Source organism: Amphibalanus amphitrite, unplaced genomic scaffold, assembly GCF_019059575.1.
Source record: "Amphibalanus amphitrite isolate SeventyFive unplaced genomic scaffold, NRLGWU_Aamphi_draft 000126F_arrow, whole genome shotgun sequence".
NCBI lineage: Eukaryota > Metazoa > Arthropoda > Thecostraca > Balanomorpha > Balanidae > Amphibalanus > Amphibalanus amphitrite.
Window position 1 is genome coordinate 860,364 of NW_024881621.1, and position 25,402 is coordinate 885,765.

General features: G+C 50.9%; 1 protein-coding gene across 1 annotated transcript; it reads right to left on the reverse strand.

Annotated features, from left to right (window-relative positions):
• On the reverse strand, nucleotides 1-25,301 carry LOC122381716. The gene is made up of 4 exons (XM_043366204.1): nucleotides 24,017-25,301; nucleotides 2,757-2,813; nucleotides 2,428-2,633; nucleotides 1-1,960 (listed from the first exon to the last, which is right to left on the reverse strand). The coding sequence occupies exons 1-4, from the start codon at nucleotides 24,237-24,239 to the stop codon at nucleotides 1,571-1,573; spliced, it is 876 nt and encodes a 291-aa protein (XP_043222139.1). The 5' UTR covers nucleotides 24,240-25,301; the 3' UTR covers nucleotides 1-1,570.
• Between the last annotated feature and the right edge of the window lie 101 nt (nucleotides 25,302-25,402).

Here is a 25,402-nt window from a genome sequence, read left to right on the forward strand (position 1 = left end):
TGTACAATGAACGTTGGGATGTATTTGACAGCGAGCCGTCCCATTACCGACTGTCTCAGAGACGTACACCGCGCCCTAAAACTGAGTGCGATGTGACCAACGACCATGCTTTCAACCGGCGCAGTGCGGTACCAAGACTGAACACTGGACGGTCTGGACAATACATACACACATCTGGGGTTCTCGCTCGCCGCAGAGTCGTAAATACCGTCCCAGACCAGCGTAACATCACTAAAACACCGCCGCACCATCGCCACGAGTCCGCCCAAAATGCCTCAACAGGGTGCAGCTCTCAACACGGAGCGCTGGCCCGTCTCCTTCGCAAGATGCCGACCGAACAAATATCGCATAACAAGATACACAACCATACACTGAGCTCGAGCCACGCAGCAGCACACCTGCTCTCTCACAGATCCGATCAACAGCCACAACCGCGAATACACAATCCGTCATATTCGTCAACATCTAAACGGTACAATTCACAACCAGCGAATTTGTGTGTGCTCGTTTTACGGAGCACCGAATGGACGGTTGACAGGAAAGACACGCGTTATGGTGTACAAGACGAGCTGCCCTATACGGCACAGCTCGGCACATGAAAACATTGTGACGGGGCCACGTCCTGTAAAACAACAGCGGCCAGCACGGCTGACAGCACATCACGAAACAATTCATTCAGAAGCGACGTCCAAAATCGGGTCGTGGTTCGTACGACATCGTGACGTGAGCGGCTACAGTCTGCCAGACATCGCGAAAACAAGCATATTCGACCCAGCCGGCCGACCGTCCACAATACCTAGCTGACAGGCTCCACTTCCTCCAACTCCCGTCAGGTGGCACTAGTGTAGCGCCGCTCACAGCAGTATAACACAACGGCAGCGACGTGCGACAGGCACGACCACGAAACACTGTGTCACATCAGCCAGACAGCTATGCATCGACAGCTGGGTGACAAACATAGTAGCTCACGCCGGTGAGGCGTCTCAGTTCCTAGGCCGATGCATTCAACAACGAATGTCACCGTCCTCGAAATATTGCTCCATTCGCTGTTGGCGGCATAATGTTTTCACCAATCGTGGCTGTAAAACCCCACAAAATCCTCAAATCTCCGACAATACTCGTTATTCGTTACAACAAGTATTGCTCGGATTCATCAATATCACGAGCCCACTCACGTGCTGTGATTGAAGCGCACAGCACGGATGGTCGAGGATAACATGGAATGTTGAACGACCTCGATGGGTGTTAGTTGTGCCGTATTCAGCTGCACAAACTGGATCGAACACACCGGTTATGCGCTAAGAATGCCGTCTCAAAATATCTCCATTGCTCTCGGTGTGATCAGCTAGCTGCCATCAGTGGACCTTTCAAGTTTCAACAGCCTTCAGGGTTCGACCACATCAGCCTCATCAGCTACAGAAGACCTCAGGCTGCAAAAAGATCAAAGATCTCATTTGATCCAGCAGACATGGTCTTTTTCATCACCCTTCCCTCTGAGATGGCGGTGCCTCACATCACCCCTCTGAGCTCGTTGGTTGACTTCACATCCCTCTTTACCCCAACCTGCCTCTCAGTTGGCCTCGACTGTGGTCGCCGGTGACATATCTGTGATGTCCACCTCCCGCGGCCGGCGGCCATTCTCCGTTCGTCCCGAGCTTGGCACCGATCCGGGAGGGCGGAACGAGTCTCGTGACTGGAGCGACGTGCCGCCGACCGACAGCGGGCGGCCCCCGGCGGCGGCGGCGGCGGCGCCTCCCGTCGGCGGCGGTGTGGCCACCAGCGCGGGGTTGTCGTAGACGGCGCTGTAGTCGCCCGGGCACGTGTCCTCGGAGGGGTGGCGGCTGCGGCGCTTCACCTCCTCGCCGGGCTTTGCCGGGAAGCTGAGACTGGGTCGGCCGCCGACGGCGTACTGCGGCACTGTACTCGACTTGGGGCTGATGACCGGAGGGCCGGCCGGCGCCTGCAGACGGAGATAGACACAGGTGAGTTAGAGGTGCACATCAGGTGACTGGTAAGAGGTGATCAGTGGTAAGGCTACAATAATACAGGTCACCAGGCCACAAGGCCTTAGGCCACCACAGGTCACCACACATCACAAGTGAACAGCTCACAAGTCCATAAGCCGCCAAAAGTCGCCTCAAGTTTTATAAGCGGCAAACATTGGTCATATCAGTGATTGTAAGTCGGGCCGGTGCCAAAAACCACAACTACAAGTGCAGCTTCTGAGCAAAACCACATGCTCAGCAAATGTCGAAGTTACCAAAGCTAAATTATCGGAGCAACTTTATATTAACGCAAAAGTTGGTGTTGAGTGAACATAAACATCAGAAATCATCATGATTTATCGACAAAATTAGGTATGTTTGAACAGGAGCGCGCATAACATGCCTTCTGAATCGTCGAGATCAGGAAAGAAACATTTCTTACGGCCAGGCCGTTGGCGAGCTTGGCGCCGACCTTCTTGAGCTCGATGCTGTTGCTCTCGATGTCTGCCGTCTTCCTGCGGCGGCAGGCCTTGCGGTAGCTGGAGCAGGCGTAGAAGGCCAGGCCGACGAAGCAGACGATGAAGAGGACGAACATGACGGACACCATGATGGTGAGCCGGTGGACGTCGCCCTCCACCCGCGCCATCACTGGAGGAAGGGAGGACGGCAATGTCAAAGTTGAGTCATGAAGGACTGATAACAATTATATAAAAAAGAAATAGGCATCTATCGGAAAAGGCGATTCCAAGCGTATGTTCCAAGCTTACTTACCATCTGTGACGTCTATGGAGTCGTTCTTCCCCTGATACTTGAGGTCGTGCAGGTAGTCTGGAACAGAAGACATGGATTATGTTAGCCCTCGCCCTGGCAGGGGGGGGGGGGGTCGATGCGACCCCCCCCCTAAGGTTTTTCGAAGATAGCGTAAAAACGGCGGCGCGCAGCGCCGCCAAATTTGGCACAGCCTATGGGGCAACCTTTTTACATATGACCTGAAAATTTCAGGTCCGGGTGACCTTGGGTCAGGTCACCAGGTCAGAAAAACCGGTACAAGGTCATGGTCAAATTTCAATTTTCTTTTTGCACCTGTCCAGCCCACAGTTTTGGACTGATTTCCTTCAAACTTTCAGGGTGTGCTAAGTTCACCGAGTTGTATAACATATAGTTCGGGTTTTTCGAGGTCACTGACCTGAGGTCAGTTAGAGGTCATTACGTCGTAATGTTAAGCCTATGGGGAAAATACTAAATTCGGAAAATACTGGAGAAATCCGCTTCGTTCTATCACTTTTGTGCTTTGAAACCACAGTACTTAACAGCAGGTCACTTAGTGCTTCTTTGTTTGGTGTACTTATCCATGGGTCAGGTCAAATGAGGTCAACTGAGGTCAACTGACGTTTTTGCCAATAACTTGGCACATAATGACGCTAGAGCTTAACAAATGGTGTCATTGTGTTCCTGGTGATCAGCCGAATCGAATGATATGCGATATGATGCAATTTGGTTAACCTGAACTTAATTGATTTATTAAAGTTTACTTAAAAATTAAGAAAAACTTTAAGTACACTTAAGCAAGCTAAAAAGTATATCATTCGACGCGCCTTGATGTGCTGAGTTCACTGGTGCTTTTCTTTTTGCTCTATCTTAATTAGATCAAAATTTATAAGCGAAAAACTTTTGACCTGTTTTTAGTGAAATTTTTACATTTATACCCCCCAAAACCCCCCTAAATATTGACCTAGAGCAACCAAATTTGCACAGGGGCGAGAACTCCGGGGGGCCCACCTACCTACCAAATTTGGTGTTTCTAGGTGCCATAGGAGCCAATCGCGAGGGGGGGTCGCATCGACCCCCCCCCCCTGCCAGGCCGTGTTATGAAAAATGCCCTGCCAGGGCGAGGGTTAGAGCACGATAGGCCAAGCACGCCTGTAACGTCAAAGTTACACGTTTATACCTACATTTCGGACACTAGAAGTTCAACCTTTTCCATTGGCGGTGCACTGTAGGTACGCTCATTTATCCTTTAACTAAGAAGTCGACAATAAACACTCACAAGACCAAGGGAACTTGAAGCGAGCAGTGTCGAAACTTGTTGTTTGTTTGTTTATTGGGGCTTTAGGGCGCGCCGACAGCAAAGGTCATTTTGCGCCCATAGCAGTGTCGAAACAAAGATGAATACTCGAAGAATTAAAGTCAGATAAATTTTCACACCAGTTTTGAAAGAAGACACGCATCCTTATAACTTATTGCGACTCAGTCATGCTCAGTAACGACGCTGACCCTCAACAGTGACCAGCTAGTTCCGTGTCACCACTCAGTTCGTGGCAGCCAGCCCGACCTGATATGGACTAATAATAACCATTATGATGATTCACACATAGTCCTGCCGGTGGCTCCTTTAGAAACAACGAGCACATGCAACTTGGCCGTCGCCGATTTGATCAAACAAACAGCTCCCCACATATTCCTAAATCGTCGGCATTTTCCGAGTAAATAAGATTTACTTGCCGCCCACTGCGGGGTAATTCGCCGTCCTCTACACCATCTAAGGGGACCTATTTTTTCAGCATGTGATCCAGCCTCGGCTATCGCGGGCCCCATCCCACACGGCTGGTAGATGTGACTGATGGAGCCGTGTCCAGCACTGACCGGACGTGCGGCGCTCCGGGCCGACCGCGGCGGCGGCGCTCGCGGCCAGTGCCGCCTGCCATCCGCGGCGGCGCGGCGCGGTGACCGTCTGACTCATCCCCCCGCGGCGGCGGGCAACGGGCGACGGAGCGGCACGGCACAGCGGGGTTAGGGCGGGCGCAGCGGGCCAACAGGTGCGAGGTGGCTCAAACGGCACCGCGGCCTGACGAGCGGGAGAGAACTGGTTTAGGACGGGAGGCGGCAGGGACACTGGCCAAACCAGCCCGCTGGAGAGACTCCTGCATGGAAGAGCTTGGTTGAGATTAGCTGTCTAGCCACCGTAATCGGGCATTTCGAGGTGTTTTAGCTCATAACACTGAAATAAATAACTCTTCTGTACCTGCTTATACCGCTACTTTGGCAGCTTTCTTCATGGCATGAACGTCGGTTTACCTTTCATGCAGCGGTAGAACTCATGTAAGCGACGTCGTGTGCCACTTTTTCGTCACGAGTTTTACGTCTCGTCATGATGTGGATGACTCATGAGCGGGCTCCTGAATCGCGGCTCATATCGCTCTGCGTGCCTCCACACGGCAGAAGGCCCACCGCACGCCAAGCAGGGCACAGAGGGCTCGGCACAGCATTTGGGGCGTGTATCGGACTCCCCGACTGTCCCCTCCTGACCTTCCCGGACACAGCGTGATTCATAAACCACGGTCAGCGGTAGCGACTGGTGGCAGGTATGGCGGCCGTGCCCGTGTCGGGTAGATGGAAGCAAGTGGATGGCGGACATGCAGATCGATCTCATGACTCGCGTCTCGCCCGGAGACGTTGAGAGTAGCACCCAACCTCTCCGGTCGGTAACGCAGCGGCACGAGCAGAAAAGTCCCTGCAGCCCGGCCTTGGGCGACGGTCGTGGTCGGTCCAACGGTGTAGCAGGAAACTCGGTCGGCTTGGTACGCCGCGTCGTGCCGACCTCATGAGCCACAGGCGGACGTCGTCTGAGTCGAGACGTGTTGAAGCCAGCCCCCCCCCCTCCCTCTCCCTTTAGCCAATGGCCATTAACTATATAGGTTAAAGGTTCCTATGCCTACCTAATCGTTATGCATAAGCCAATGCTTGACACGTTCGGCACAGTACGTGCGGATGCCATCCGCCGCCTTGGCTGGTCGGCATTCCCAACACAATGTTCATTCAGTGTCACGTTTCTGAATAAGGTCATGCACCACAGGGAAGGGTTTGCACATGAGCAGACCGCTTGCATTCATGTGCACCGTGTAGGTGTGTCACCGATCTGCACCCGCTCGACTCTCGAGGGAGGCTGGGGGAGGCCGGCAGGTATACCGGCATGACACCAAAGGGATGAGCAGGCGTGAGGATTGTCAACGTCGCTCGTCGCACTGCATGGAGGGAACGTGATGTAGGTAAAAGGGACGCACAGATAGCCCATGGGAAGAGAAACCAGCAGGCAGTGCCCACCCCTCGCGTCCATCACACAGGAAGGGTGGAAAGGGAGACCCCCTCGCCCGTGTGGTGGGCGGCCCGCCCCCGTCCCCATCCGGAAATTCCAGCACATCGCTCAACCACGGCGGTGTAGCTGTAGACAAGCTCAAATCACACCGCACCTTTTCTGCACTCGGGCGAGCGGGTTCCATGAGGGGTAGTTTGTAACATTCGGATCGTTGCTAAGCCTTGCACCACAATCAGATACCATAACCGCGATTGTACGGGCGGTTGAATTCGTCTCACTTTCCCGAGTCGGTGATCGCGAACATCTAGATCTCTATCACAGAAGGACAGCTACACAACCAAAGTGCCCGCTATATCCGAAGATAACGACTCAGGCGGTGCAGAAAACAACGTAACAGCTACCCGCAGACAACAGGAACACTTATTACACAGATAACATAGCACTGAGGCTTGTGAGAAGGGAGCGGAACATCACTAGACGACTGGATCTGACCGGGGGAGAAGTCCGAGCCAGCTTGGGTTCCTCCACACGTAAACGTTTTCACTCATGCCCTCTCGCGGAGAGCTTGAAGAATCCTGAAGCGGTGTGCGTCTTTAATTTCACACCGGTTCCCCTGGCGACTGCCTCTGTCCTTCCCAGGTCTTTCCTCAGTCCTTGTACGATAATAAATGGCTAACAAATGCAACCGCTCTTAGTCCCTGGCACCCACGAACTGATGCATGCACCCCCTGATCAGATCAGTGACGTGCTGTCCGGCGCGCAGTGCCAAAATCACAATCCCTGTGGGGCTGTGTTAAGTGTGTATTATCGACAGGCGACAGCGACTAATAGTTAATGTGCACTCGACCATGGCCCATGAAGCCATGCCGTTTTCCGACCTGTAGCGCTCCGCCAAAACTGCTGACCGCTGTTGGTTCACCGTAATCGGTTGAGCTCAGTGCGCTCATCCATGCAGTTGATTCTCACAGTCGGTGCACTGGTCTGCTTTCACGTCCGTCCACCCCTATCCCGGACCGTGACGATGGCACAAAGACAGCGTGGTTGTGAGCGTGAGCACTACCCCAGCTGTGCCTCACATGTGAGTTGTGGTCGTGGCGGACACCAATAGCGCCCAGTACCAGTTAGTTATACGCTCAAGGCTGGCTGGCGGAGACAGGCATTGATCTGTTCGAGTAAAATCGTGTGGTGCGATGCGTTCACTCACGGAGCCACGGGACGCGGGTGTCGCTCATCCGGCGCTGACCACCGGGCTGCATTAGAACACGTCATCTGTGGGAGGGGCGGCCGCTGGCCAGTCACGCCCCATGGCGGCAGGTGCACTGAACCGCCCTCACATCATACGGACAGGGCCACCCACTCCGCCCTGATGACCTCCGTGCCTGACCTCCGGCCCGCAGAGCGTGCTGAACCCACACAGACAGCAGAGGCACAGCTGCAGTCCTAAATAGGAAAGGGCCAAGCAGGGGCCAAGCACCGTGCCCACAAGAGACGGAACAATCGCCTACAAAATAGGGAACCATGGCCACCATCATTCCACAGACGGCTCAAGTACAGACAAACTGAACGTGTCATATGTCGGCAATAATCGTCCCTGTCGACAAGTCTCGCCCAGCAGACATTATGACATGGGTAACTTTTGGACACTCCACCTCCTACCGATTCCCATCGCCACCCACCGCGCAGGCTTAGCCCGTTTCAGCTGCCCTGGCTGGAGTAGGCAGCTGATCGGCACGTCCGCAGGCCGTATAAAACTGCCGAACGGGATCCCCGCAGTCCCAGTCATCGAAACACGAATATTTATGGTATAACGTCAGTCATTGTTTCTTCGCGTCCGGTTTGTAACTCGGGTAAATTAGAATGAAACCAGCTTTGTTCAGGCAATATCCGGGACAAACGCAATTTCAAACAGCATTGTATTATCAGCAATAACTGCCATCATTTATAAGGTAGATATAGACTTAAATCACGCCTCAATTCCCGGTGTGGGTATGCTTTTATAGGCAATCATATAAGCATAGTCAATGCAACGGTTGTAGCAGGGCACACATTCGATGATTCAGGAGCCTAGCATACTATATTTCATGATATTTCGAACTGATAAGGAAGTGCGTGGGTTCGGCTTATCACATATGACTGAACAGAAACTAAATTGACGGCGAATTACCAGAATATCGAAGGCGGTCCACACGTTAACCCCTACCCTGATGACATCCGGGGCCGATCCATCACCGACTGTCAGATGTCACCCAGCTGTCACACTGTCACAGTTCACACGGGCTGTCACTAACGTCAGCTGTGCAGCAGGGGCCGCCTGTCACGCTGTCAGTCGTCAGCCCCCTGTCCCAGCCGTCTGGGCAGACTCTCCTAGTCGACCTTACTAGCCATCCGGGATGCCAAACCAAGCCCTCGATTTTTCTTTGCTAGGAACGCGACTCTCCAGCGAGTGCTGCCCCGCCCCGCCCCTCCAGTTCCCTTCCGCCCCGCCCACGCGCCTAACACCTCCGGAGACTCGATCTCATCACAGGCCACTAACACCAGACCTCTCCGCTCCGCCACCCCTCCCCCTCCGACGGCCCTGCTGCAGCCACCATGCGCCGACATGTGTACAATCGCACACCGGTGCTGATGATTCACGTCAAGGGAATCCGCGGCACAGGCCGTCCGCAGGTAAATTGGCAGGCTGCTGGCGACCGGTCGCGGCGGTGTTAGAGGGCTGAGAGGCCCGACGGGAGCCTCGCAAATATGTGGACGAGTAGCGAGGTTAGAAGAGTGGTCAGACAAGTAGCGTTGTCCAGGAGACGGGATATTGACAAGAGCAGAGTCTTATTCTCGGCTTATAGGTAGGTATCGATTCGACGTATCGATCCGACTCCTTAGTGTGTATGTGTTTGTGTGTGTGGGGGGGGGGGGAGAGGGGGAAACAGGGCATCGCTGATGGCCAGTGCCCGGTTCGTCTGGACAGTTGGTGTTGTTGGTGGTGGTGGCTGGTGCCCGCTGCTGGTATCGGTGATCGGCGCCCGTTTGTCGGGGACTGCGCAGAGTGCCGCCACCGGCCTCCATCGACCGGTTCGTCCGGCGCTGAGTCATCCGATGGTGGCCGCGGACACATCGATAAAACACAGCGCCGCGGCCACATTCCGCCCCCGCAGTCCATAATGCAGTCCACAGCGCACTCCGCCGGACTGACCAAATTCTGTTCCCGTAGTCCGCATGGCGTAGTCCGCCGGACTGGTCACATTCTGCCCCTGCAGTCCACAGCGCAGTCCCGCCGGACTGGTCACCAGTCGCGTAACCACGAGTCTGAAGTTACTGGGGACCACATGGAAGGCCGCGAAGACCAAATATAATATTTCAGGATCAGCCTTCGCCCGAGTGTGTGGGGGGAGATGGTGGGGGGGGGGGCGTTTTTGGCCACACCTGCCATTTTTTTTGCGCGTGTAAGCACAACCGCGGCGCGCACCGACACAGGTAAACATGACACACTGAACCGGAAAATTGCACCTGTGACCCCTTCTATGCCTCTGAGATCATCTCAGGTCATGAAACATCTCCAACAGTTTTTTTACCATTACTTTAGGTAGAAACATGTTAGAGCGCAAACACCATGGATGTGTTCAACTCAACAATACCAATCGCATGACATGCAACATGACCTTTTCCTTCCATGCGTCTCGACGAGACCAACGCGATGCCGGTAAAATCAGCGCCATGCTATTTTTGAGTCAAAAGTTATGATACAAAAACCTTTCCCGCAAAACGCCAACCTGGAAGCTAAGTCATTGACCTTAGGTCAAAACTGAGAACATTGCTCAGAAAGGTCTTTGAAAAAGCTATCGAATGCGCTTTCCCGCAGCACTGCAGCTCTATTGGTTCCTGACGTATGCGCCAATTTGTGAAAAGTTGTCAAAATTGGGAATAAAAGTTTGTGAAAATTTTACCTTTGGTGACCTCCAGTGACCTGAGCGATGACGTGATCAAAAATGACATAGGGGAAAGTGGGTGTATTGCGCCCTCCTAACCAATTGCGCCCACCAACATTCCCACGGATTCAATGGCATGTTTAGAATTTTGTGTTCGAAAACATTATTTTCCCCACTGGATAGTTCCTTTTATGGCCCAAGCTCCCCGATGAAGCCAATCAGCACGGCTCATTACGTCATCAAAGATGTTACGACGTTTTCTTAGCTTTTTTGCAGTATTTTGAACCGTTGGCTATAAAAATGTGTGATATTTGTGTGATTTTCAGAGTGATATTTAGAACGAAAAACCCTTTTTTCATTATATTTCACTAAAACAGTTAACTTCCTTCAACATCTTTATGATAACTTCCACGCTTTTATTAAAAAGTACCTCAATTTTAATTGCGCCCATGGCAATTGCGCCAGGGGGCGCAAATAGAATAATGGTGTAGCTATTGTATCACGACAGCATGAATGCATCATAAACCCGCGCCCCGCTGGGGGGGGGGGGCAGAATCTGCCCCCCCCTCCCGTTTTTCGCCAATAACTTCTAAACGCGTTACGCCAGCGGCGTCAAACTTTCAGTACCTTATCATACATCAATTTGACACGTTCCCTGAAAATTTGAGCGAAACCCGTCGGAAAATTTTTGAGAAATTGACGTTTTAGTGACGTCATGTTCGCCATTTTCGCCTCAAAAACGGCAAAATTTCAAACGCCGCTAACATCTTCATTTTTAAAGGAATCAAGACGTAACAAAAAAGGTTATACGTGATTCTACTTTGTCTATCAAATGGCTATCTCGGTTTTTTGAAAATTTTGGATTTTGGCCAAAATTTTTCCAAAAAACTGACTTTTTTGGGAAAATATTTATAAAATCCAAAATTTTGAGTTTGTCGAAAAAACCGAAATATATGTCAAAGAAGTGGTCTATGTGCACCTACATACCAATTTTTAGAAGAATCGGTTCAAAAATGTGGGAGTTATTCAAAATTGTATGACGTCACGACACACAAATTTTTTGAAAAATGATTTTTTTTTGGAAGTTCTAGACCTCGTACGGAAACAAAAATAGCACCATTCGATTCGCCGTGAAAAACTGCATCGGATAGACACCTTTTTAGGCCTTAACAACCAACTTCAAAATTTGACCTCACTTGACCTGACCTTGACCTGACCTCGACCTGAAACTCATGCAGAGGTGGTCCATATCACTTATTGAGTGTGCCTATTGAATTCCATGAGTAAAATGACCCATAAAACATGTGTCGCACATGCCCTTTTCTATATTTTGTTTTTGGTGACCTGACCTGACCTGACCTGACCTTGACCTTGACCTTTGAATGACATTGTGTGCAACGAATATTGTCTTGGTAGTCTAAGAACACGTTTTGGGCAATCAGTCTCAGTCCATTCTTCGGCAACTACGGTGCAAGGCCGATACTGTAGAAACTTGCATTTTGTACCCTTGACCTGACCTTGACCTGACCTCTGACCTACTTAAGCAAAAAAATTTGGGCTCTTAAGATCCGCCTTGTTGAGAGCTTTCGATTGCCGTTTTCCCCGTCTTTCTACGACCATCGGTTCGGAAGTTAGACAGGGGGGGGCAGAATCTGCCCCCCCCCCCCCCCAGCAGGGCGCGTATGGCTGAATAGCCCAGCGGGGCGCGGGTTAACTGATTGCAATAAAGAAGGAGTTTAATGTCAGGCAGGGGAGCAACCCGCTGTCGTCAGTCCGCAAATTATTTCTCTCGTCAAACTTATAATGCAGCCAGCTGCCATTTAGGCTACGAACTTGTGGTGTAATTGACAAAATACGACATTTTCAACATGGACTCAGGCGTGAGAGGTGACAGCTATGATAAAAAAGTAGAAACTGATGTCATAAAGCTGTCGAAACAATAGAAATTATTAATTTTGAGAGAAACGATTGAAAATATAACCGTATAGGCGCATACGTTCACATATATCTCGTCGGTTACAGTAAACGTTTTCGTTGCACTTTTACTAGTGTACGAACAGATGTAAAGTTATCTACCTGGGCAAAAAAAACATCGCGATTTACACCTGCATTTATTATTTAACCAGCGTGAATAACATTATGAATGTTAAAGTGAGCCGCAATGACATTAGACTGCCGGGGTGTATGCATTCCGTCTCATTCGCTTAGCCATGTTAAAGTATAGGGCGCAATTGGCCGTTCTAATTGCGCCATCCCCCTGGCGCAATTTACAGCAGTTGTTGGCAAATGCGCCCTTTTACATGTTTCTGAAAAAGCAGCTGTCAGAAGCAAACGAAACATTCTTAATTGATCGGGAGGCTCTTAAATCGTAGCCAATGAGTTCCTCTTTGAAATGGTCACCAATGCATGCTTATATCTCTAGCGGTTTTCTTACAATTAGCGTTTTTCCTTAAGGTGGCGCAATTCACCCTCCTTCCCCTAGGTAATTCTGAAAGATACTGTAGCGAGCTATCTGCTGCTTCTTGCCGCGTCTTTCTAGCTTGCTTAGGTAATCTGGTGTGGCCAAAAAGCCCCCTCCCCCACCATGGCTAAGTTGGTTGAGAGGCCCACCCGGGCGTTGGCTAAACAAAACATCCAGTTTTGTTTTCCGTTGACTACATATTACTCTTCACGTCGATTTAGAGACAATATTTGGCTATTCAAGCAAATTGAGGTCGTCGGTTTTACTGGGGACGGTCCCCAGTAACCCAAAAGTTACTGGGGACCGGTCCCCAGTGTCCCCAGTGGTGGTTACGCGCCTGCTGGTCACTTCACATCTTGAACTGAGGCCGCACTTCCCCTGCCCTGAACAGCGCGCTTCTCCCCTCGTACTGCGCCGGTGACTGGTCGATGAGGTGGTGGCTCAGTGACAGTTGTCAGTGACCCCTGACTCTTGAGTTGATCAATCACTTCTAGCGATCTTATCATACGGTCATTTCCCCCTCCTCGCCACCCAACAAACTTGCTTGGAGCGTCCACCCATCGAAACGCTCCTACAGGCTCGCCAACGACTGCGGTCCTAATCTGACCAGTGAACAGTGCCCAGCAGACAGACCCGAATTCGTCCAGTCACTGAGGGCTGCAGACCAGTCTGTCAACCTACCCATTTACAGCGCCGCCCCAGCTGGGTAAATACCATAGCCCACTCTATGTTTGAACCATGGGCGCCGCCACCGGGGGGGACGGGGGGGGACGCGTCCCCCCCACTCTCAGAATGGAAGGGGGACGTCCCCCCCAAACTCATTACGGAGCGAGCGAAGCGAGGGTAGTCTTTCGTAGGTTAACGGAAATTTCTGAGTATGCCGTGGTCACGCTTTTGCTAGGCTTATATCTCAGCAACCACTTGACCGATTTACACGCGGTAATTTTTGTAGGGTAGCTTCATTCCTTCTACCAAGTATTGGACTATTCCCGATGCATGTGGGTGACCCCTTATGCACGTGCCACGTGCAAAACGAAGAGGTGTCACTTTTGTAACAATTTCAATATCTCGGCAACTACTGGGCCGATTGCGCTGAAAGTTGGCATGTAGGTAGGTATACCCACTAGGCAATGCATATCCATGTGCCACAGTTGGGGTGCTGCTGCACGTGCGCACATGCAGGGGTCGATTCCAGATCTCGAGAACGGCTGAGCCGATTGTGCTGAAATCTGATACATGGTTAGGGACCGGTTAGTAGGGTGCCGTGCAAAAGTCAGTTGGGACCCATTTTGCACGTGCGCACGTGCAGGGTGCCGCTTCCAGATCTCGAGAACGGCTAGGTCGATTGCGCTCAAATTTGGCACATCGTTAGGGACCGGTTAGAAGGGTGCAGTGCACAAGTTAGTTGGATGTATCCCCTCGCAATTTCGCACGTGCAAGGCCCACCCCACCCTCTCGCTCGCTCCGTTGGTCGCCCCAAAAGGCTAGTTGTTATCCTACTCGAAATTTGATTAGGCCCTTCGGTCCAATGAGACCATTTCAAAGCCGCAAGTATGAAAGAATTAGTGGGAGACATTAGTCGGGGCAGCCACCCCAGTGAGCCACTTGGGATGAACCCGACCAATTGAACAGGCAGCCCAGCCCACTGGCACTCATTGCACCCGGCAAAGGACTTTAGCTCCAGTGGAGCCATTCCCGCATGGGTTAGAGTTGTCCGTCCAGCCCGGAGCAGGGGGTTGCGGCGTGAAGAAGGATTTGACTGTCTTGAGGATGGAAGAGATGGAACGGCCGGTGCCGAATCTGAGAGGGTCCAGGAGGTTTAGATACTCAGTATATGGGGCGTGGGCCTACATGCATTGGTCTGACCCCTGCCATCTCGGCCAACAAAATCTCCAGCTCTTATCCGACCTGTCATCGCGGAACTGCCGATTTTTGATATCGTGATCAACGTGTGTCGTATAACACGACTGGCCGAACACGGGCCTAATATATTTCGTCTAACCAGCCAAGAGCATGACTCTACCCCAATCCGACCTCGAAGTCAAAATCCGAACATTTTCGAAGACTTCAACTCCGACTCTGGCCAAAACTGGCCAAAACAATCAACTCCGACTGATTCCGGCTCCGACCCCACACTTCTGCAGTCACGCTACACTAAATTTCCAGCTTCTAAGAAATAAGCTATACGGTTGACAGGACCACAAAACTTTGAGGCGACTTGACTACTTGACTTGGTTTTCCTGACCTAAGGTTTTCTGGTATCAAGCTTGTTACACGGGCTGCAAAATTCGTATTTTGGAGCAGTTTTGCCTTATGTTTTTTTTTTGCCAATTTTCGCGGCGCTTCGCGCCGATTCTTGCACAAACCAAAAAGAGAGATTTGTGACTATACAATGCCCCCTCCCCCACGCGGGTATGCAATATGCATTACCTATGCAATATGCATTATCGATCATATTAGTGGCATACATCAGCAATTATACCGTGATAGAACACGAGGCTTTGCCGTGTCAAACTGAATCGGACATCAGATGTGTAAGGGTATAGGTACTCGGTGGGAATGCGGTCTATAGCCATAACTTTAAGGAAATACCTAGGGGAAGGAGGGTGAATTGCGCCACCTTAAGGAAAAACGCTAATTGTAAGAAAACCGCTGGAGATATAAGCATGCATTGGTGACCATTTCAAAGAGGAACTCATTGGCTACGATTTAAGAGCCTCCCGATCAATTAATAATGTTTCGTTTGCTTCTGACAGCTGTTTTTCAGAAACATGTAAAAGGGCGCATTTGCCAACAACTGCTGTAAATTGCGCCAGGGGGATGGCGCAATTAGAACCCAATTGCGCCCTATACTTTAACATGGCGAAGCGAATGAGACGGAATGCATACACCCCGGCAGTCTAATGTCATTGCGGCTTACTTTAACATTCATAATGTTATTCACGCTGGTTATATACAATACTGAACGAGGCCGGTGTAAATAAATTTTCAAGACCGAGGTCCTTACTGAATTTTTGAACGAGGCCGAAGGCCGAGTTCAAAAATCAGTAAGGACTGAGGTCTTGAAAATTTATCACCGGCCGAGTTTGGTATGTATTTTACTGTATGCCAACGATAAAATAATTGTCTAGACCGAAGCTCTTAGCCATTTTTTGAACGAGGCCATCCCAAAATGTTGACTTGGTAATTCGTTTTTGACCGTGGTCACTTTGCTTACACCAGTTATTACCACACCCCTCAGGCTAATGTATTTGAATAGGCCAGGCATACAGTAAAATAATAAATGTAGGTGTAAATCGCGATGTTTTTTGCCCAGGTAGATAACTTTACATGTGTTCGTACGCTTGTAAAAGTGCAACGAAAACGTTTACTGTAACCGACTAGATATATGTGAACGTATGCGCCTATACGGTTACATTTTCAATCGTTTCTCTCAAAATTAATAATTTTTATTGTTTCGACAGCTTTATGACATCAGTTTTTACTTTTTTATCATAGCTGTCACCCCTCACGCCTGAGTCCATGTTGAAAATGTCGTATTTTGTCAATTACACCACAAGTTCGTAGCCTAAATGGCAGCTGCATTATAAGTTTGACGAGAGAAATAATTTGCGGACTGACGACAGCGGGTTGCTCCCCTGCCTGACATTAAACTCTTTCTTTATTGCAATCAGTTAATGATGCATTCATGCTGTCGTGATATACAATAGCTACACCATTATTCTATTTGCGCCCCCGTGGCGCAATTGCCATGGGCGCAATTAAAATTGAGGTACTTTTTGATAAAAGCGTGGAAGTTATCATACAGATGTTGAAGGAAGTTAACTGTTTTAGTGAAATATAATGAAAAAAGAGTTTTTCTTTCTAAATATCACTCTGGAAAGCACACAAATATCACACATTTTTATAGCAAACGGTTCAAAATGCTGCAAAAAAGCTAAGAAAACGCCGTAACATCTTTGACGGCGTAATGAGCCTTGCTGATTGGCTTCATCGGGGAGCTTGGGCCATAAAAGGAACTATCCAGTGGGGGAAATAATGTTTTCGAACACAAAATTCAAAACATGCCATTGAATCCGTGGGAATGTTGGTGGGCGCAATTGGTTAGGAGGGCGCAATACACCCACTTTCCCTTCCCCTAAACCTAAACTACTTTCCTCAAACCAGTTGTTTTGCTACAGTTTTATGAGTTTTTAAACTTAAAATGGTCAGGAAATAATGAATATTTGCAAAAGGATTTTATATTTATTTTTACATTTCTATTTTCCATCTTTCGTAGAGGCTATATACTTACCTATATTGCAGCGGAAACTGATTACGCGTTGACCAAGCATAGCACGTAATTCAAACCAGCTGAATGCTGATTGGCTAGCATTTTTCCGTAAGGGAATCGATTCCTCGGTAAGAGAATGACAAAGTGTAATCTATGGGAATGACTTCAGTCTTCAAACCTAAAATCGAAACCGATATATTTGGCTAGTTGATCGTTGGGTCATAAAAGCTCCTATTTGTTCTCGTCTCAGCTCAAGCTACAAAACTGTTACTTCAGTTCAAAACCCTATGTTAAAAGTGGCATATTTGCTTTAAACGTTGAATGCATCCGACCGAAAAAGCCACGGTAAGAATGTCTACTTTTGGGTTTTCAGTCGGTCAGTCCGTCCCCCCCAGTCAAAAATCCGTGGCGGCGCCCCTGGTTTGAACATGATGTAAGCTTGGGTAATCCTATTTCACTCGAAATGGCTCGCTTTAAACAGAATAAGAGCAGCGGCTTAGCTGGTTTTTAACCAGAGCGATATCAGTACAAACCTACCAGGACAGCTGATTTATGTAATTTGTAAGGAAACAACACGACGAGACCTAAACCGTCCTTAGTTTTTAACGCGTAATATGCAAAATTGATGCATAACATGTTGCTTCACACAATTTTTACGACCTTTTTCTTACATCAACAAATCATTTTTTATCTTCGCAGCGTCAGTCAAGCAAAAGTAGTTGTAAGCTGGTTGTAACAGTGTGAATGTCGCGCCTTTTCAGGGTCTCATACAAAATTTAAATTTATGCAAGTGATGTCCATGAAGCTATAAATCCAGGATGGAACTTGAAGGTGCGCCTCGCATTACATCGCCAATTCCGCGTGGGCGATAGTTGAGAAGCGGGCGATATAAACACTTAGCATCCATGTCCCAGGACCATGTAAGCCTTCGACATAAACACGCAGGAATCAGTATGACTCACAGACGGAAGGCGTCTGTATAGCCCTACTTTCCTACGTTTTTGCAAGCCGTTTAGTACAGGTAAGTAGATGCCGACATATAAGTCGGGAGCTGAGCCGCGGAGGTCGGGAGTCGCGGGGCAGCACGGAGCGATAACTGTATATGTGTGGCGGCATGTCGGGTGAGTCATAATACCCGCTGACGGCTCCCTTCTAAAGCCGCGACAGCACGTGATGGCTGACCTTTGGCCTCGGCCGGGCCGGGAGCGCCACAGGTGGCATGTGACCGTGCCGGCAGAGCTGACCATGACAGCGGCAGTGACACCATGCGATAAACATGGAATGGACCATGTCCAACGAATGACATTTACCACCTTCTATTCTTACTCTTTCATGGGATCTGCAACGTATATTGGTCCTACGACCTCTGAGACTCCCATGGGCATTGACACATATGACCCTTTGGGGTCGTGCATGGAAGTTTCACCGTCCATCTGGGCATGGCCGACTGAGGACTCCGAGAGTCGTGAAAATGCACGTGCTGGGTCGAGAGAATAGCCAGCGCACTGCTCGTATACCCGTCATATATGTACTAACCGTCACGTGTGCGCACATGCTGAACAGGACACTGACCAAACGTTCATCAGTCCCGTATGCGTCAGCAATCGTCGAGAAAATCGCACGTGACCCGACCGCTGTCCACCGACCAGACAAAATGGACGAGAAAGAGCGGTTGCAGAGAAAAGGGGCTGGGTCACCATGAACTTCAACCGTAAACGTGCCAGGTGCCTTACATTGCAGGGGTCTGCAGGGTCACAGAGTTCAGCACCCCTGACCCGGACCCACCTCAGGGGTCACAGCCCTACGTCCCCGCAGGCTCTCAGGCGCTCGAAAATGGCGGACAACAAACGAGGTAGGTGGACCGTTGCAGGATGAGACGTTGTAAACGGGGCATGCAACATTATTGCAGCAAAACGTCATTCCCCCTCACAAGTCTAACAAAATTCTTGCTTACAAAGTAGGCTACACTGTAAAAAATATTGACTAGCCCCTCGTCAAATGATTCTCAACGCTAAATGTCGGGGGTACAGACTAGTTTTGCATCCTACTTTTGACACACGCTGCGAGCCCCTGGCTTGTTTTGTGTTCGTCAGATGACAGTTACCAGGTGTCGGTTAGTTTTTACCACGTCCCAAAAATAGCTGGAGCGTTTCTGCCTTGTTTTGGAAGCAGGTCCTCGTTAATGCTGTGTATGATAACAAAGTACCTAGTAACAATAATAACGAAAAACAATGTCAAAACGAGGGTGGCTTGTTTAGTGACGATGCTCAAAAGAGGCATCGTCTTGTTCCTACTTAACGAATGCAGCTCAAACTAGGTCAAAACTAACGTATTGCTCAACCCATAGTCAGATGACCAGCAGATCCTACGCCGCCCAATCCAGTCATCGAATTTGCCAGCGAATTCGTTTGAAGACCATCATATTATTAAATATCGGTGGTCTTCAAACGAAATCCCTTACCAGTTTGATGACGAATTCATCCGGCCCATTCCAAAAACGCTCAAGATAAAATGAAAGTGTATTTCTGAAATAATGTGCTTTCTTGCAATGCACCTTTCGTATATCAAGCGAACCTTTCACTTCCAGCGCCCGTTTACAGTTATCAATCGAATCAGAAGCATGCACATACCTATCGATACATCTGAACCTAAGAACACAGAAGACATTTTGTAGAGTACCTGTCTGAGCCTATGCAGTGGAGCCCGTGAGCCGCCCAACCGCAGCTGCCTCATGAACTTGATGATAGGTCTGAACCTCAGATTGGCCAGAGCTTGGCCGTCAATAACCAGCTTATTTATATCCACAGTTGTAGTGACTTAGGGTTTGGAATTTGCCAAACCTAAGTTTTGATTACCAAGAGAAGTTTTGCTTCTTGCACTTGCCTTTTCTTCATAACTTTGGCGGAAATCGTCGTAGTGAAACTTCAGTGTTCCGTTAGCTGTCGGTTCTTGAGAGAGTTGGCCAGGCCGGACACCGCGGGGGCGGCTCCACAACTTTCGAAAAATTAAACCTAAGTCCTATTGCACTGCATGGAGAGCAATTCATTTAAAATCGCTCTTGTTCCCCCCCCCCCCCTCGACAACTTTGCAAACGTCTCTGCGCAATTTGGTTGAGAATAATGGCTTATGGCAAGTTATTGAACCAGAACGTCGATCACTGCAGGTCATATATCGGCAAGCAATTCTTCATAACTAGACACTGCTCAAATGGAAACGATACAGGTTTGCCCAGTGATAAACACTCGCACTGCACAGACGCGCACACCCCCGACCGAACGCGGCACGGCACAGCGCAACTGGCGCCGGGAAGCCGGGAACGCATTAAGTGAAGGATTCACAGGTGCGCAACTTTATTGCGAACAATAAAAAACCTACCGCAAACGATTAAAAAAAAGCTTTAGGGCAATCGGAAATACAAATGTATTGACTTATAGAAATAAAATTGTCATTCACCTTCCAAATAGCCTAACAATTTATTTGCCGTAAAAAGTGTCTGGAAATGGAAAGGTGCAAACATGATTCAGCAAGTAGGGAAACGCAGCAGCTACCTGGCGAATAATCTCAGGCTGGTTTAGTGACGAGTGCATTGCTACGGCTTGTTCCTCACCCTTCACAGATTACTATGACAAAACTACCCCTAGTATTTTGATCATCCTGAGCCTGGCTTTCACCTAATAATTTGATGAGGGTCTTCCTCGTTTCGGATTGAGGCGAAAACAAACGTCAGACAACCTTGATAGTTAATTCAGCACTTCAAAACAAAGGTACACCTAGGGTATCATTACAATACCGGATCATAACGATCTGGATAGTTCTCAGCCTGTAAGCTAACTAAGCGGTAACTAGTCAAGTGGTAGGTACCGGAAGCATTGACAACCTGGTGACTGTTTCGAGACCCTTGTTTTGACACATAGCTCGTCAATATTTTTTACAGTGTATCAATCACCATAATGAGACGGTGAACGCCTCCACACCTTAATGAAGTGTGTTCGCTTTATGAAAGATCCATCGAACATCTCAAAACCCATGTCACGACCAAATAAGAGTCTGCCTCACCCATGAATAACAAGTTCACATTTGTTTGTGAACTTATGTGTACCAATGGCTCACGACACAGCATGTTTAGCTGCGATTGAGGATGCCTGGTCAGCATCTCAAACTGGAGAGCGCCTCGTCAGGCCCCGTGTCCGTGACGGCGCATACCAACAGAGACACTCCCAGACGTGTTGGTCCCCTCCCTCTCCCCCAGCGACCTCGAGCCGACGGCACGGAGCGGCGGCACACCTCTGGGCTGGCCAGGATGCAGCTGGGCAGAGACCGTGACCTCAGCTGACCTGAGTGACGAGAGAAACAGGTGTGTGGCGCTGAGCTGAATACCAAAGCGGAACCGATCACCAGCAAAGTGATAAGTACCGACCAATACCTAGACGGTACCGATTAATTCCAGGACGGTCCCCAACGATATCGAGGTGACATGAACACCGGACTGACTGATAGGTATACCCTGACGTTTTGCTAGTTGGGCTGGTAAACAGTATCTACTGACGTCTGGCATCACTCAAAATCCAGAAAACAGGATCCCACTGCAGAAGTGGATTACCTAGGTGTAAACACAAGTACGATCACACAAATACTGTAAAAGGTTAGCCCCATATTCAAAAGGGTGGAGAGGGCTAGTAAAATTGAGGGGTAGGGCTAGTAAAATTGAGTTTATATGACTCGACTAGTCTGACGTCGACTTGCCGACAACCGATGCCTGCAGGTACCGGTCGTCGGCAAGTCGACCAGTAGCGACAGCCAGTACCTACAGACTGAGCCTTTCTACAGAAAGGCTGACTTCATCTAGATCTCGTTCAATTACTCATGCCCATAAAATTACGTCAGCTTTCTGAGCCTTCATTTGACCTCATGACTGCGTCAAAAGTAATGCGACTTTCACCATCCTTCGCGCTGTGATTCCGTGTAAGTCAAATTGAATGGCGCTGTGTGGGAAGGGAAGCCCGACCAGCGTCGCCCGGCTGCACCCGTTGAGGCCCCTCAGCGTGTCGGAACTGTGACTCACCGGCCGCACTACCCAACCAGGTGAGATTCTTACGTGAGGTGAAGTGAGATCCGTCTGCGACATCGTCTGAGCGCTATGGTCGGCCAGGAGTATAAAAGGTGGAACGGCTTATCACGGCTCGGCCGGGCTGCCGTGAAGTGGCGGTGCAGTGGCACTCGGACGGGTCAACAAAGGTCGCAGGGAGGTCACAGGCTGGCCTATCTGGCCGAGGAAATGGAAGTGCTACGGCCCGCCCAGCGTGTGGTGCCACAGAAGCCTGTAGGCTACCAAAGTTCTCCGTCTATAGGCACAGCTGTCCATAGTCGCGTCGCCTATCCGTCCCGACGAAACCGTCCCTGTTCATCCGTCCGCCTCGCCTCCGTGCGGACAGTTCGGGCCGTCCAGTGTCCGCCGTCTCCAGCCGGGACAGTCTCCGTCCCGGTGCGCCGCTGTCTGACCTTGACTGCGCGGCGTGAGGTGCGGCACCTCCCGGCTCAGGCTCCGTCGGCGCCGGTACAGGACACGCGCGACGACTGAGGTGCGGCCGATAGCACATCGCGGCGGAAACCAGCGACAGAGTTCGGACTTCGGAGTGAGATGGGCGGCTCCAGCATCACTGCCGGTGCAAGCTACCAGGTAAGATAGAGGTTGATCGTTAATCATTCACGGCAATGTGAAGTCGTGAGCTGCCCTGCAGAGTGCAGTGTCATCAATTTTCTTCTTATCTTCATCCATATGCATCAGCATAGCTGTCTTATGCATAGAGACCGACGGACGAAGACCTTGAACGACGTCTCTCGAACACGCAGCCTTGACCGGTACAGCTTTGAGCTTTGCCGCTGTAGTTTTAGGGCCTTGGGTGCAGCAAACATCGCACTTCAAGCGCTGCGCAGCTGGTTCGGCCGTCTGTCCGACATCCGGCCCTTTACATGGACGTGCAAGTCGTACTGTCGGGGCACGGCCCGGTCCGGCGGACGTGCATATCTGAGGACGTAAGTTCAAATACCGAGTTATGTTTGGCGTTATAGCTCAGAAAGGGTAGCTCGCCACCGCCGAGAGACTGTGTGTATACTTATCGAATCACCACTGGTGGTGCCAAGGGTCGGAGCCGTCCGCCCGTCCGCACCCTCTTCACCAGAAGCAAGACCCTATATACCAGAAGGGAAGGTGTTTGCCTGTCGACAGCGACACAGTCAACGCACGTGGTCGAGGATCGATATGCACCTGTGGTGGCGTGCGGGGAGGGTGGCACGTGCCCTTACAGCTCGGCGCTACTCATCCAGTATCGAGCGGGCCGTTAAAAATTCACCTGTCGTAAAGGTCTAAGCCGTTCGATGGAGGTGGGAGGGAGGGGGAGGCATATTGAGGACAGGTCGGGGCGGAAGCACCGAGCAGAGCTCGGGCGTATCAAGAGTTAGCCAGGAGACAGGAGAGTATGAGAAACTGTAAACAGGCCAGCACACCGTTTGTGGACGTATCAGGCGCCCAGACTCGATAATCGTCCCTCGGTAAAGCATTTCAATGGCCTCGCTGCAGTGAGTAGTCCCGTCACGAAATCACGGTCGAAAGGGGTCAGTGACCCAGCCAGTAGTTCAGCAACTCATGTCAGAGGCCGCCCCCGGTCCATTCGACGTTATGACACCGACGGAGCGAACCGCCATCACACTCCCGCGGCAGTGAATCATACATGGGACGGTTACACGAAATGCCGCCGTAACACATACTAACAGTTCTCCCTGTCATCACACTGCGGGGTCTTTGTGCGCTAGATTGTATGTGTGTATGTTCGCTTCGCTTGCAGCACCGGCAACCCATTAGCGGATTTCTAGAATGGAAGGGACAACAGACATCGGTGACTTGGCATGCGTCGATAACTCGGTGACCCCAAACCTGAAAGTGCGCGTCCAATGGATACATCTGGCCTCTGGGTCACACTCACACTAACACTACGACAGTGCATACATCGAAACACGTGACAGCACCAAATCGAGTGCCAGGTGACACAAAAAGGCAAAGGAAGTAGCAAACAGGTGCGGGGGGACAGCCATGGGGCAGGAGTGGGCGCGAGTCGTGCAAGTAGACGGTGGCAGGTGATTCAACGGACAAGTGAGAGGACAGTAATGCATAAGAATGAAGACATGGAATAACAGCAGGAAGGGCTAAGACACAGGGTAGCAGAGGCACGAGCATTGAAAGATAATGGACAGCCAGGCTGCAGGATATCACAGTCGTCAGAAGCCTACCTTGGCAGCTGGTCTCACACCGGTCCCGGCCGTAGTTTTTCGTGCCCGGGTGGCAGATATCGTAGCACGCCTCGCACGTGCCCGTGGCGGGCGAACAGTACTGGTGCAGGCTGCACGTGTGGTCGGTGCCACAGCGCAGCGGCTCGGCCCGCAGACCGGCCAGCGCCGGCGCGGCCGCCGTCGCCGCCGCCACCACCGCACGCACAGGCCGGCCCATAGGCATCACGGGGCACTCACAGCTTCACGGACACAGGTCAGGTCACTGGCGCCGACCTCGGCACCACAGCGTCAGGTCAGGTCACAGGCGCCGACCTCCGCGTCAGGTCAGGTCACAGGCGCCGACCTCGGCGTCCGGTCAGGACAATGACGATCCCAGGTCACCGGTCAGGTCACTGGCGGTACCAGGTCGGCCGTTCGGGTCGCTGGCGGTACCAGGTCACCGTTCAGCTCAGTGACGATGCAAGGTCGGCCGTTCGGGTCGCTGGCGCCTGGAGGTACCAGGTCACCGTTCAGCTCAGTGACGATCCCAGGTCACCACTCGCCACTCGCCGTTCCGACTCGCCGGCGCTCCCCCGTCCACCCACTACCTCGCTCTGTCTCAGTCTGCGCCGCCACCGCCGCTTTCCCATACCGGAATGTGCGGCCGCCGACGGCAATTCCCGGAACCGGCGTGACGTAGCGGCCCGGCCAGGTAGCTCCGCCCACCAGGTGAGCCGCGTGCAACAAGGACACCTGGGTGGTGACCCACGCCGCGGCGCAGGCCCTTCTGACCGCCGACCGGCTGCTCTACCTGAATGGCGTACCTGCGTGAAGGTACTGAGATTCGAGGAAGCTCACCCGCTGAGGGAACGAGAAGAGAGGAAGCAGACTGAATGGGCAAGTTCCAGTCCAGTCTGGTCTTGGAAAGTCGATGACGCCAGTGTAATATGTAAGGGGGAGAGGGTAAAACAGCGTCCGCGTCATCGACTCGCAGGGGGCGAGTAATCTTGCGTGCCATCAGTGGAGAAGAGATCCACGCATAATGCTCGTTCAAGGGCAGCGAGGGCGTTTGAACTACACCAGTTTACATACCAGGGTCGTTTGGTGACAAGGACGGCGCGGGCGGACCAACTAAACATCCAGATAACGGTGTCTCGTTGAGCGGTGCCACGCTACCGCTCAGTTACCAGCATAAACACAGAAGAGCCGAAATACTACGTCGTCACAACGCCTGCAGAGTGCCGAGAGCCGCAATTCGGGACGGACTCATACGACCGTGGAATAGTTCTTTTCGCGAGTGTTGACCACCATTGAGCAGTGTCACTGCCAGTGAGCACGATTTGTTGAATTTCTGCTCAGGTAGTTTAGTGACATCAGTGTCAATTACGGTGTGATATCGAATGCCAC